This window comes from Triplophysa rosa, linkage group LG8 (genome assembly GCF_024868665.1).
Source record: "Triplophysa rosa linkage group LG8, Trosa_1v2, whole genome shotgun sequence".
In the NCBI taxonomy this organism is placed as follows: domain Eukaryota; kingdom Metazoa; phylum Chordata; class Actinopteri; order Cypriniformes; family Nemacheilidae; genus Triplophysa; species Triplophysa rosa.
Window position 1 is genome coordinate 15,252,621 of NC_079897.1, and position 13,928 is coordinate 15,266,548.

The window sequence follows — 13,928 nt, forward strand, 5'->3', positions numbered from 1 at the left end:
AACTTAGTGTGTTTACAAATGACAAAACATTCTTAACACTTACTATTACTATGTAATAGTGATGCATTGAATTGGGCAACAAAACTATAATTATATATATATAACTAGATACTTTTCCTACTTTTCAATGTAATTTTTAATGCAGTGCAATTAATGTGCACACCTAAATTACTTTTGTGAAACCAACTATTGTTTCCATGTGAGAACATTTCATAATTGAGGTTCATTCATTCTTTAAATTAAGGTTTTTCATGTGATTTTAAAATAAATATACACCTCTGTATATATAGACGGTTTCATCGGACAAACGGCCTGTGTTTGTTTATAGGTCTGGCTAGTGGCTATACTGTATATTATAACTACTTATATTTTAATCAATTTATATTGATATTAATTTGGTATCACTTTACAATAAGGTGCTATTTGTTAACAATTAGTTAATGCATTAGTTAACATAAACTAACAATGAACAATACTAATACAGCATTTATTAATCTTATGTTTAAAATCAAATGTTGTATCTGTTTACATTAGTTAATGCACCATGAACTAACATGAATAACTGTATTAACACTAACTAACATTAACAAGGATTAATAAATGCTGAAAACGGTTGTTTTTTGTTTTGTTCATTGTTAGCTAATGCATTTACTACTGTAAACAAATAGCAATATTGTAAAGTGTTACCATTCATTTTTTATTGTATAATAATTGTATTCAAGGTCCAGTCAGTAAAATCTAGCGGTAAGGTTGCGAATTGCAACCAACCGCTCACTCCCTCCCTTTCGAAACACTACGACGGCTGACAGAACATGGCGAAATACATGCAAGGGGACCTGCGGTGTATGTAGATAGAAATAGCTCATTCTAAGGTAATAAAACCATAACGCTTCATTGTGTAAGCTCTGTATACATCTGAAGGCATAGCTATGTATATTATATTGCATTTCTATCAATAGATCATCCCAAAAATTACACACTGGACCTCTAAATAAACAATTTGTTGGATTTTATTGTAGGTGAATTTGACTAAATAAACAATTTGTTGAATGGGTCGTGTAACTTTGTTGCATTTAAGTTTAGCCAAGTAACAGTTCTTCTACTGGTAACCCAAAATAATACTGGCTAGAAATACTTTTAACTTGCTAGCTAATGTAATTTACTTATTATTTCTTTTGCTTGTTATCAGAAATGATCATGGACTCTATTCTTTGCGGATGTGTCCTGGAAGTTAACTTTGGGCCACAAAAGCGTGCACGCGCAGTAACGTTTGTTTATTTTGTTGCTTTGAAACCGTCTATACGTAGAAGCATGTCCACGTATACAGTGTGTATTATACACTTTACACAGAGAAAACTTAAGAAATTAAACATTATAACAACTGTGAATCTGCCCAGAATTGGGCGTTTCTGAAACCAATGATTCCAGACAATAACACCTATTAAAAGAAAGGCTACGATAAGGCCTTTGTCGAATCACACTCCACCCATGAAAGACAACCTGAGCACACATACGCAAAAAGTGCAATTCAATGACCATTTCTAACAGGACACAGCAGTGAGCAAAAGTTGAAACTCTGATAGCAACATGCCCAAAGAGCAAATGGATGGAAACACAAGCCAGAACAAAGTCGATCATGACCATTCCTATATTTACATTGTGTTTGTCTGGACAGTTCAACCAACACCAGCGTGCGACATCCACCTGGATGATGCAACAGAAGCCTGAAGCACAGATCAATGCAAACAGATCACAAGTGCCCCGACACTTCTTGCACCAATACTAATTCTCATAGGTCTCCCATTCAAGTTTTGACCAGGCTCAGTGCTGCTCAGCATTAGTGAGTAATCACTAATTATCTGGATGGTGATAAGCTGCTGGCAGCATGACGTGAAAGTCCTCCATTGTTACATAACCCGCTACAAGAATGAACAAACTAGTCAACAACCACCTGTCAAACCAATAACCGACGTTCTTAAGATCCTCGCTACACGATAATGCTTTGAAGTCTGATTCATCTGATTTGAATGGACTGTACATGTATAACTGTAAGTGAGAGACGCAGCACGGACCTGGTTTCTTCAAAGTGAGATTCATTTTGGTTTTTACTTGGCAACCACCAACATTATCGCATGAGTCTCAAAATTTGCTTGTAGCTCACATACGTAGATTCATAAACCACTATGGTAACAGATTCCATATTGTCATTAAGTGTTTCAGTACTCTGTGGTTTCTCTCTGTCTTTTACCCATCTCTTCCCCTGTTCAGTCTTTAAGGTTCTTTCTCACTCCCACCTGTATAAAATCTCCCCCATGTTTTGTCAAACCAAATGTCACACTCTCAGTAATAACTACGTTCACACATTCGCCTGGGAAGAAACTGCAACAAAGTGCTTTGATGTGTGTGAGAGGTTTGTGTGTGTGAACAGTTGCCGTGGGGTAGTGGAGGTGAGCTCCTGGATCTCAAATTAGCCAATCGGCTTCTAGAAATAGATCAGGAATCCAAAAACACTCACGAAACACTAATCCGTCCTTTAATCCAGATTATATCCACTATTACCACATACAGAGGTTTTTATTTCTGGCCGAGTGAGATGTGGGGAAAGAAAGAGAGCAAGAAAGATAGAAACTGAAAAAAAACACAAGGAAACAAAGAGATTTTTGAGAGAACATTATGAGTCTTAGAGTTTGTATCAAAGAAGAAGACATCTAAAGAGTGTGAGCAGGATTTTGCATTTTGGGGTGGAAAATTGTGGAAATGAAAATGTTCACATTAAGACGATTAAGATGCTGACAATAACTTGTTATTCAGTCTGTAAAAACAAAAATCTTGTGTAGGCATTGTTAGTTATGGGGTGGTTTCCAGGACAGGAATTATCTTAAGACAGGGCTAGACCTTAGTTAAATTAGGATATTTAAAGGAGCAGTTCACTGTAAAATTTAAATTTCATGATAATTCACTCACCCACATTTCAATCAAGCCATGTGTTTATTTCTTCTGTCGAATACAAACTGAAACTTTTGAGAAAAGGTTTCCAGAGTTCTTATCCATGTAATGCACTTAAACGGGGGGCTGTTGATTAAGGTTTTATCGCAGCTTCAAAAGTCTCTACACGACACCAGCCGATGAATAAGGGTGTTGTCTAGCGAAACAATTAATCATTTTTCAAGAAAACGAAAAAATGATACATTTTTTAAACATAAATACACGGCTTGCACTGCATCGGAGTGCGTCTATGTTGCGCGTCCACGACTTCACGTACTACGTTATCATGTTGGAAAGGGAAGTTCCGATCCAGTGTTTACGAGTGTGGAGAAAGAAGACTGTTCAAATGTTCTTGGATGTTGAATGACATGTTTTATGTCTTTGTGCAAGACTATTGTTTAAAATTGTCAGTTCGTGTGCACGCGTGACCTTTCCAACATGATTGCGAAATACGGAAGTCGTGGACGTGGATCGCAGAGGCAGTGCAAGCCGTGTATTTATGTTTAAAAAGTATATATTTTTTTCTTTTTCTTGGAAAATGACTAAACGTTTTGCTAGACAACACACTTATTCATCGGCTGGTGTCATGTAGAGCCTTTTGAAGCTGCGATAAAACTGAAATCTGGACCTTAACCAACAGCCCCCCGTTTACGTGCATTATGTGGACAAGAACCCTGGAAAGCTTTGTACTTTATGTGTACTTTAATGTGTATACCAGTACCTTGCCCCATGCCCTTCTGTTGCATTATTGTATACAGTTTTACCCAGCTGAGGGATGCGTTTAAACGTAAATCTGATGACTTCAAATAATCACAAGCATGTCGCAGGTGCAGCTCTAACTATAGATGGTTTAATCGGACGTACGCACTGGCTCAAAGTTAACTTCTGGTTTGTGTTTTTTTTTTATTGTAAATTAATTTAAAACTAATCAACAGTTATTGATTCTTTGCAGAGGTCTACCGGAAGTTACATTTGATAAAAAGATGTTCAACTTTTACACGCAGCTGTCAGGGTTCTGGTAGACGGAGAGCACACCACGGAGGTAGATAAGAAAAAGGAGTTTATTTCAAAAACGGGAATATCCAAAAACAGGTAAGTATTTCAAAAACAGTAATATCCAAAAACAGGTAAGTATTTCAAAAAACAGGAATATCCAAAAACAGGTAAGTATTTCAAAAAAACAGGAATATCCAAAAACAGGTAAGTATTTCAAAAACAGGAATATCCAAAAACAGGTAAGTATTTCAAAAACGGGAATATCCAAAAACAGGTAAGTATTTCAAAAACAGGAATATCCAAAAACAGGTAAGTATTTCAAAAAACAGGTAAGTATACTTATCGGGGTAAAGAATTGCAGTGAAGACAACAAGACTGAACAGGGAAGAACAAAAAGGTGCAAACTTAAATAGAATCCTGATGATGTGATGTAGGTGTGGACTAATCAAAAATGGTGGATGTGCGGTGCATGCTGGGAAACTGAGTTCAGAACTCCGGGGAGAGGGAACGGGTGAAGCGAGCTGGCGGTGACGACATGGGGGGCGTGGCCGGTGGTGCTGAAACCGTTACAGTACCCCCTCCTCCATGGTCCGCTCCAGCGGACCTACCAGGGTGACGGGGTCGACCTCGAAGTCGAGCACCCGGACGTTCAGGATGGGTTTGGTGGAACTCTCGTAGGAGTGCTTGGTCTAGAATGTCAATCCGTGGTACCCAGGATTGTTCTTCAGGTCCGTAGCCCTCCCAGTTGATTAGGTACTCGAGGTGACCTCCCCGTCTCCTGGAGTCCATGATCTCCTCTACCCTGAAGATCTGTTGGGCGGCGTCCAGAGGTGGTGGAGGAGGAGGCAGATCTGTTGTTACAGCAGGGTCTGTAGAGGAAACAGAAACAGGAGTAATAAAGGGTTTGAGAAGGGAAACGTGAAAGGAGGGGGAGATCCGGTAGTGTTTGGGCAGCTGGAGGTGGAAGGTGACGGGATTGATCTGTCGAGTTATGAGGAATGGTCCGATGTATTTGGGACTCAGCTTCCGGCAGGGTTGTCGCAGGCGTAAGTCCCTTGTGGACAACCAGACCCGTTGCCCTGGAGCATACTGGGGGTTTGGGGATCTTCGGGCGTCCGCATGGAGCTTCTGCCTGCAGATAGCCTGCTGGAGGTGGTGGTGAGCTGAGTCCCAGACCCTCTCGCTCTCCCGAAACCAGTGATCGACAGCTGGCACCGATGAGGGTTCTCCAGACCAGGGGAACAGGGGAGGTTGATATCCTAGGATACACTGAAACGGGGTGAGACCGGTTGAGGTCTGTCGAAGGGAGTTTTGGGCGTACTCCGCCCAGGGTAGGAAACGGTGCCAGCTGTGTTGGTGAGTATGGCAGTATGATCTCAGGTACCTCCCGATGTCCTGTATCTTCCGCTCAGCCTGGCCGTTCGCCTGAGGGTGATATCCGGAGGTCAAGCTCACCGAGATGTTCAGTATTCCGAAGAAGGCCTTCCAGACCCGGGAGATGAATTGGGGACCCCTTTCTGACACAACGTCTTCAGGAAGCCCGTAATTGCGAAACACATGGGTAAACAGGGCCTCAGCCGTCTCTAGTGCAGTGGGGAGCTGAGTGAGGGGAATCAACTTGCATGCTTTGGAGAACCTATCCACTGCCACCAGGATACAGGTGAATGTGTCAGACAGGGGCAGGTCGGTGATAAAATCCACTGCGAGGTGAGACCACGGTCGTTGGGGTATGGGCAATGGGAGTAGTTTTCCCTCCGGCAGGCGACGTGGTGTCTTTGCGATGGCGCAGACTGAGCATCCTTTGACGAATTGGGCGATGTCCTGAGTCATCCCAGGCCACCAGTATCGGGCGGAGATGAGCGAGAGGGTGCTCTGTCTGCCTGGGTGTCCTGATCCCGGAACAGAATGAGCAGAGTCCACGAGGGTAGTGCGGAGCTCGGATGGCACAAACATCGTACCCTCGGGACCTCCCGGCGGAGTAGGGTGTTGGAGTTCAGCGATGTCCCGGTCGAGGGCCCACTGTATGGGGCAGACGAACAGGGCTGGAGGAAGCACTGGTTCAGGTTCGGTTAAATCTGGGGTGACGTAGTGTTGTCTGGAGAGAGCATCAGCTTTGCCATTTTGCGAACCAGGTCGGTAAGTCACTTTGAAGTCGAACCGTGAGAAGAAGAGTGCCCAACCGCCCTGACGAGAATTCAGCCTCCGGGCCTCTTTGAGGTACTCCAGGTTACGGTGATCGGTGATCACGGTGAAGGGATAGTTCGCGCCCTCCAGCCAGTGTCGCCATTCTTCCAGAGCCAGTTTGATGGCTAGGAGCTCTTTATTCCCGATGTCGTAGTTTAACTCCGCCGGGGATAGCTTGCGGGAGAAGTAGGCACATGGATGGAGTCTAGGAGGCTTCCCCTGCCACTGAGAGAGCACCGCTCCTACCCCGGTCGAAGAGGCATCTACTTCCATGAGAAAAGGCAGGTCTGGGTCGGGTAGAAGTAGGGTAGGAGCAGTACAGAAGGCTTGCTTTATCTGGTCAAAAGCTTTGAGAGCTTCGGGATTCCAGGACAGGGATCTCGAGCCTTTTCCAGTCATGGCGGTGAGGGGAGCTGCAATAGAGCTGAATCCAGCGATGAAGCGCGGGTAGAAATTAGCAAATCCTAAAAACCGCTGCATCTCCCTCACCGTATGGGGTTGTGACCAGTTCTGGACCGCCTCTACCTTCCCCTGATCCATGGTAACTTGGTTGAAAGAGATGATATAACCCAGAAATTGTATGGTGGATTGGTGAAACTGGCATTTCGCGAGTTTCAGGTATAGTTTATGTTGGCGTAGGCGTTGGAGGACGATGGAGACATGGGTAACGTGAGCGGGTCGAGAGCGGGAGTAAATAAGTATATCGTCGAGGTAAATTATAACGAATTTCCCCAGCAGGTCCCGGAAGATCTCATTCATAAAGCTCTGGAACACTGCTGGGGCGTTCACCAAGCCGAAGGGCATGACCTTATATTCGTAATGACCGTTGGGAGTCACAAAGGCCGTTTTCCATTCGTCACCTGGGCGAATCCGAATCAGGTTGTAGGCGCTTCTTAGATCCAGCTTGGTGAACATTGTGGCATGGCGTAACTGTTCCAGGGCGGCAGGTATCAGGGGAAGAGGATAGGCGAAGCTCTTGGTGTGACGATTGAGAACCCGATAGTCTATGCAGGGACAAAGACCTCCATCCTTTTTCCCTACGAAGAAGAAGCTTGACGCGGCAGGGGAGACAGACGGTCGGATGAAACCTTGTTGTAATGCCTCCTCGATATACTCCTCCATGGCCTTCTGCTCCGGGATGGACAAGGAATAGATCTTTCCTTTGGGCATTGTGGCCCCAGGCAGCAGCTCAATGGCACAGTCCCATGGCCGGTGAGGAGGCAGCTCCGTAGCCCTCAGCTTGGAGAAGACGTCCTGGAACGACCGATAATCTACGGGAACCTCCCCGGAGTTGAGGACCTCAGGACTCTCGACGGTAGTGGCTAGGATGGGTAGTACCGGTTTTAGGAAAGGTTCCTCCTTGATCGGGACCCTGGTGTTGGCGGGGCGACCCGCCCATCCGGATATGATGCCAGTGCGCCAGTCCACGATAGGTTGACGTTCCATCAGCCAGGGTCGTCCCAGGACGATATCGGAGGTGGACCCCTCCAGTACCCAGAAGGAGATCTTCTCCGTATGCCTGGGAGAGATGTGAAGGGTGATGGGTGGGGAATGGTGTGTGATCCGACCTCGGCCCAGCGGTTTTCCTAGGATGTCTTGCACAAACATGGTCCTCTCGTTCCTTAGGCGCGGGAAGCCCAACTGAGTAAGAAGATTCAGAGAAATGAAGTTCCCGGCGGCTCCAGAGTCAATCAGGGCGTGGACTGGAACAGAGAAGTTAGGTGCAATAATGACCACTTGGGTAAGAGCAAGGTGAGGTAAGGAGGCCGGTGTATGGATAGAACTCACCGCTGGTCGAGCCGGACGGACGGGGCAGACGGCTAGGCGATGACCTGACCCTCCACAGTACAGACAAAGGTTAAGGTTCCGCCTCCGTGTACGTTCCTCAGGACATAGTCGAAAACGATCCACATCCATGGGTTCTGGGTCTGAAGGAGTCCGGGAAGCAGAGGTCGTAACCCGTGGAGGAAATGTACCGGGTGATGACGGCGAACAGGCTGACAGACGTTGGGCGATACTAATGGATCGTTGTATGAGAGCCTCCAGACCGACCGAGTCATCGTAGATGGCCATGTGTAATCGGATCGAGTTCTGTAGCCCTTGGCGGTAGACCGAGACAAGCGCCGGCTCATTCCATCCACTGGTCGCCGCAAGGGTGCGGAACTGGAGGGCATAATCCGCCACTGAAAGGCGTCCTTGTCGAAGCCTCAGCAGTAGATCGTGCACCGAAAGGTAATCCATTGCTTGGCCAAAGACCCCTTTAAAGTGCTCAAGAAAAGACTTCAGATTAGTGGTAAGTGGTCCTCCGGCCTGCCAAATCCCGTATGCCCAGTTCAGGGCCTTACCGCTCAGGAGGGAGATGATGAAGGCTACCTTGGATTTGTCCGTGGAGAATTGACCGGGGTGCAACTGTATGTAGAGCTCACATTGGAGACAGAACCCGCTACACTCCTCCACGGAGCCAGTATATCGGTTGGGTAGGGCCATGGGACTAGACGCCGATGGTGGGTTAGACGGAAGGAGTGCAGGTGCGGGTTGGTTCCGGAGTAGGGTGACCAGTTCAGAGAGGGGATCAGAGGGAGCTGGAGGTGAAGGACCGGGAGAAGTCTGTGGTGTGGTCATGGTGTGTGGTTCAGTCTACTGTCAGGGTTCTGGTAGACGGAGAGCACACCACGGAGGTAGATAAGAAAAAGGAGTTTATTTCAAAAACAGGAATATCCAAAAACAGGTAAGTATTTCAAAAACAGGAATATCCAAAAACAGGTAAGTATTTCAAAAAACAGGTAAGTATACTTATCGGGGTAAAGAATTGCAGTGAAGACAACAAGACTGAACAGGGAAGAACAAAAAGGTGCAAACTTAAATAGAATCCTGATGATGTGATGCAGGTGTGGACTAATCAAAAATGGTGGATGTGCGGTGCATGCTGGGAAACTGAGTTCAGAACTCCGGGGAGAGGGAACGGGTGAAGCGAGCTGGCGGTGACGACATGGGGGGCGTGGCCGGTGGTGCTGAAACCGTTACAGCAGCGCTGCTCATCAATGTCAGTTCCAAAGCAGTGGACCAATCAGAAGAATTTGGAGGCTGGGGCAAGCGTTGCGAGCTTCCGTTTACAGTAACAAGTTGGCATGACATGGCAACATGGTGGAGACGTCTCGAGACCCTCGGGGTATATGCTACGCTTTTCGAAAAACCATTCCTGAGCGCTGCGTCTTGCATCTTTGCGCGTTCTGTGTTATTGTCCCCTAAATGCCTTAACTTACTGAACCTACTTTTTACAAAGCGCATAAGCCTTTGTTAATAAAGAGATTATACCTGACCAACGTACTGATTTGAAAAAGCTTTTATAAAACATAAAGGTGCTGATGTGTGCACATCTGCACAAGTGATCACAGGCATGAGATGCTAATATATGAAATACAAGCTAATATGAGAGTATGCTCCATGTGCACAGGTGCACAGAATGCAACGTGCATGGTCAAAAGAGAGCGAAAGGGGATGCATGTTGTAATTACATGATACAGTGAGAAGACAGGAGCAGAGAAGAGAAGCTGTGTCAGGTAAACGTATAGAACACGTGAAAGAGTTTGTTTTAGTGTTTCAGATAGGGGGCTGCATGAGGAGAGAGCAATGCTGATAAGACGAGAGCAGAGGCACACAGCGGGAGGAGAGAAGGGATGACACAGGGTTAAGTAAGGGATAATGTACAGGCAGCCGGTTGTTATCGCAAAATAAGCGCTCCGCTTCGCATCGGGTCCTGATCACACTGTCGGGGTAACAGCCGGCTGCTTGTACATTATCCCACTTATTACACGGCTACTTGCCACATGAGAAAAAAAACTGCACATGAAATGTGAATTTGAAATATTTGATTAGCTCATTTTTACCGAATGCAGACCCCGAGGAAAAGCCGTTTACTTTCAGTTTTAAGGTAAGAAACAACGTTCAAATGTCACTAACAGGCAATTTGGTTAATCATTTGAATAATAATGTAATATATGTTATTAAAAGACACATTTATTTTTAATTTGTCAAAAAAAACCTGTCAAAATAATTTGCTGCATCTGGGTTACCGTGTGTTATTAGTTTTGAGAGGTTGTTATCTGGGAATAACGAACCTGCAAATGTCACGACTGGCCAATCAGAATCAAGCATTCCAACAGGTCGCGTAATAATGCATTTCTAACACATTTGAGTTTGTTTGTTTGCCTATTATACAATGTATAACAAGTCCTATTTTATAAAATCCTATTTAGGATTATCTGAATACTGGAATTAAAAATGATAACAAATGTAGAAATAAAATGAATTTAATTTAGGATTTTAAGCAAATTCAATGCAATACACCTCCATGCCTAATGTCACATATTTATCTTTGAATACACACCACTTTTGGCCAAAACTTGTACTACGTTTTAAAGGGGTTAATGGTTAACCCACTATCATACTGCTGAACTAACTTTCAGCGTACACAGAATTACACTGGACACTGGACAAACGGATCTCTGCAAAAGAATTTCGAAAGAGTCAAAAGTTCACCTTCAGAACAATACTGAATAAGGCTTTAAAGAGACATATTGGGTTGCACAATGTTCAAACAAGACACCCTTGCGGGACCTTTGTTTCAGTAGCTAAAGTACAGTTATCTCTGTCTTTTCTTGACGACGAATATCACTTTAATTTTTTTCTCTCTGCTCTAAGATCCCGGCACACAACTGATAACTGATGTCAATTGTTACCACAATACAAAAATTTGAATAAAGGGTAAAAGTTATTTTTTTCAGGGGCTTCACAAACTGACTGATCACCATCTATTCTCCACAACTTTCAGTCTTTCCATCACTGGCATGTGTGTTTGTATTAGACATTACATTGTTAATTCCTTAAATGTACTATATTCCATCTTAAACAACTTTTAATGATTGATTTTTTTCATTGTAAGTGCATTTTAATGACCACATATTATTTGAGACACTTTATCAAACATGTGTCCTTTTAGCAATAAAAAACATCTCACTTCACACATTATAACACAACATGTTTAGACCAAAATCTTGATGTCATTTGTCAACTACCATTTTCTACATGTCCATCCATAATCCATATCCATAATCACATCCATCATACTGTAAAACAAAACGATTAATGTTTAACACGCTGCTCCAAAACTAAACTTCACTCAGGCACAGAGTAAAACATTTGAAACCTACGTTTTACGTAGAAAGCTACTGCTCTATACTGAGAATGACAAAAGATTACAGTCAAAGTGACAATTATTTAACACATGGTCAACACTGTGATCACAAACAGTGTCCTGTATATACTCATATGAATGCACAGTGCTGTTGAAGGATCATACCCACATAGCACAGGTACATCTGTAAGATGCCTGCCAAAGATCTGATAAACGTCTTAGAAAGGGCAGTTCTACATACATTCTAAATCATAAACATCTTACAGGCGTCTTTTAGATGTCTATATGACATATGACAGCAGACATCTCAGAGACGTATTGCAGATGGGAAAACAATAAAAAAAATATGTCTTGCACATGTAACGCAGGCATCAAAATAGATGTCTGGCAGATGTAGGTGTGCTATCAGGGTATTGGTAAAGTCACGGGTGTTGTGGTTTCGCTAGCGCAAGTGCAGTACTGCTGGCACACTGCAGGCACTTCTGTCACATTAGGAGTGTATTTTTAGGATGCCACCGGTCTCATATCCATCCATGTATGTGTGTGCGTGCTTGTTCCATGTTTTCATTTTGTGACACTCACATACACACACCCATATGCCTGGACCACAACCCAATCTGAAAATGACATTTTCCACTAAGCATTAAGCAACATTGCGGTATTTTATGGGTTAATGAATGACACCCTTACCTCGTTTACTCTGAGTGTTGGCAAGGCTCGGGTCCGGTGATTCGGGTTCGTCATTTTCCATTACTTTTCAAATTGTCAAATTTCTCCGCCAACACACGCACTATTCCTTATTGTTTACTTATGATTAGTGCTGTTTTACCTGAATAACAACAACAAATAACAATCTATTTTGATAACAGCTAACGACTAGGGCGCCGCAAACGTTTTATCAAGCACATCGCCATTTTCAATAATTCCTAAAAGTTGTTGCGTTTGGTCAATAAACAAATAAGCTTTATGTCAACACGCCCCACCGCTTTCTTCCTGCAGTCCTTTGAATGCAACATGCATGCGTTACTGTCATTTCAAAGGTAGAGAAAAACTGTTGACCGGTCCCGGAAAGAGAAACGTGCACTTGTTGGACAAACTGACCGAGTGGCCTGTGGCGCGCGCGCCCGCGCACTGCCTCTGCTCTGTTCGGGCGCGCTCGAGCTGTCCCGAGCCAGCACCGTATTATGTCATCAATCATTATGTAATAGACGCGGGAAGCGCGAGAGCTTTTAACATTGAGAGCTGCGACATTCTAGAGTCTTTAATTTTGTCCGGTTCACTTTATTGTGTAGGCCTATTTTATATATCATAAACTACAGCAGAACATTTTTATTGATAAGGAAAGTGCGAAATATTTTTTGTGTAAATTATTTTTATTTTCTATTCTAAACGCCAACTAATCAATGATACATTGATAATTTATTGAAACTATGTAACTTTATTCCCTGAGGTATTTATTATATATATATTTTTAATGAATATTGTGAAGAAAATGTGTTACATTTGGTTTGGGACACTAAGGCCAGTAGGGCCTACGCCTAATCCTGGTGTTATGTAATGTGTAACTGTCATTGGACGACATTTTAATTTATTCAACCGTTTCCATGGTAATTGACAAATAGTGATGGCAAGCTATTTTAATGTTTAATTTATTGTTTTTAACATTTTGATCATTATGATATTTTATTAACGAAGATCGGGAGGAGCGCGCGCAAATAAATTATTCAACCAATACGCCATCAGCCACTAGGTTACATCATCTGTCCAATCAGCATAAGAGGAAAGTCCCTATAAATATAGACAAGCCGTCTTACCTTTATTCTCTCGACTGTTTTCAGCATCTCCCACCACCCCAAACTCCGCACCATCGGCCTGTTGTACATCAGCACGAATACGGGGGAAGCGCTCTGGGTTCGGGCAAAAATACCGAACTCGGAGCCCTCTCCCGGACAGCACGCCAAATACGCATTCTATTATTTATTTTCTATTTAATGGCAAGGGCGAACTCGTGAAATAAGAACCATGCTTAGACTGACAAACACCCCATTTTATCATCATTTTTCATGTTACATAAACGGTTACTAAAATAAGTTATTTGTTTGTTAATTTATTGTTATTAAAACATACACAATGAAAGTAGTTGTACTTAAATATGTTGTTATAATAATTAAAAACCAAAATGTCATGTCAGTGTCAACAGGTTTTTGTCACATGGGCAATTAAAATCTTTGAACCTTTGGCAGTAACAAGGCAACACTGAGACGAAGGAAATGATGCCTTGGTCAGACAGAGGTTTGAACGTTAAGACCACGCATGGAATATATTTCCCCACAGAGCTCCGCTTTAGTGTTTCCACAGAAGCCATCGCGCAAAGCCCACTTGACCAGAGCACAAAGTTAGAAGCCCCCATCCCTCCCCGCCCAACTGCGTCCTACATACGAGACATGTTTTATACTGAGAAAGTGAGCTTCACATTTGCTAAAGAATTGTGCATCTCAACACTAGGAATTTATATGTAAAGCTGCATCTGTTAGCGCTCATGGGTGGCTTTATACATATGAAGTCACTC

At 43.5% G+C, this 13,928-nt stretch overlaps 1 protein-coding gene across 3 annotated transcripts in view; it reads right to left on the reverse strand.

Moving 5' to 3' along the window:
- rorc (RAR-related orphan receptor C) overlaps positions 1-13,928 on the reverse strand; it is a 35,292-nt gene that overhangs the window by 18,848 nt on the left and 2,516 nt on the right. Inside the window, exons 1-2 of one of the 3 annotated variants that reach the window (XM_057339114.1) lie at positions 12,343-12,524; positions 12,050-12,188 (exon numbers count right to left, since the gene is read on the reverse strand). The exons of 1 other annotated variant lie outside the window; for it this stretch is intronic. In XM_057339114.1, coding sequence (XP_057195097.1) covers positions 12,050-12,110 — 61 coding nt within the window. In that variant the 5' untranslated portion in view covers positions 12,111-12,188; positions 12,343-12,524. Of the gene's footprint in view, positions 1-12,049; positions 12,527-13,928 lie in introns of those variants that run through there. One more of the 3 variants, XM_057339116.1, reaches the window with a different exon arrangement.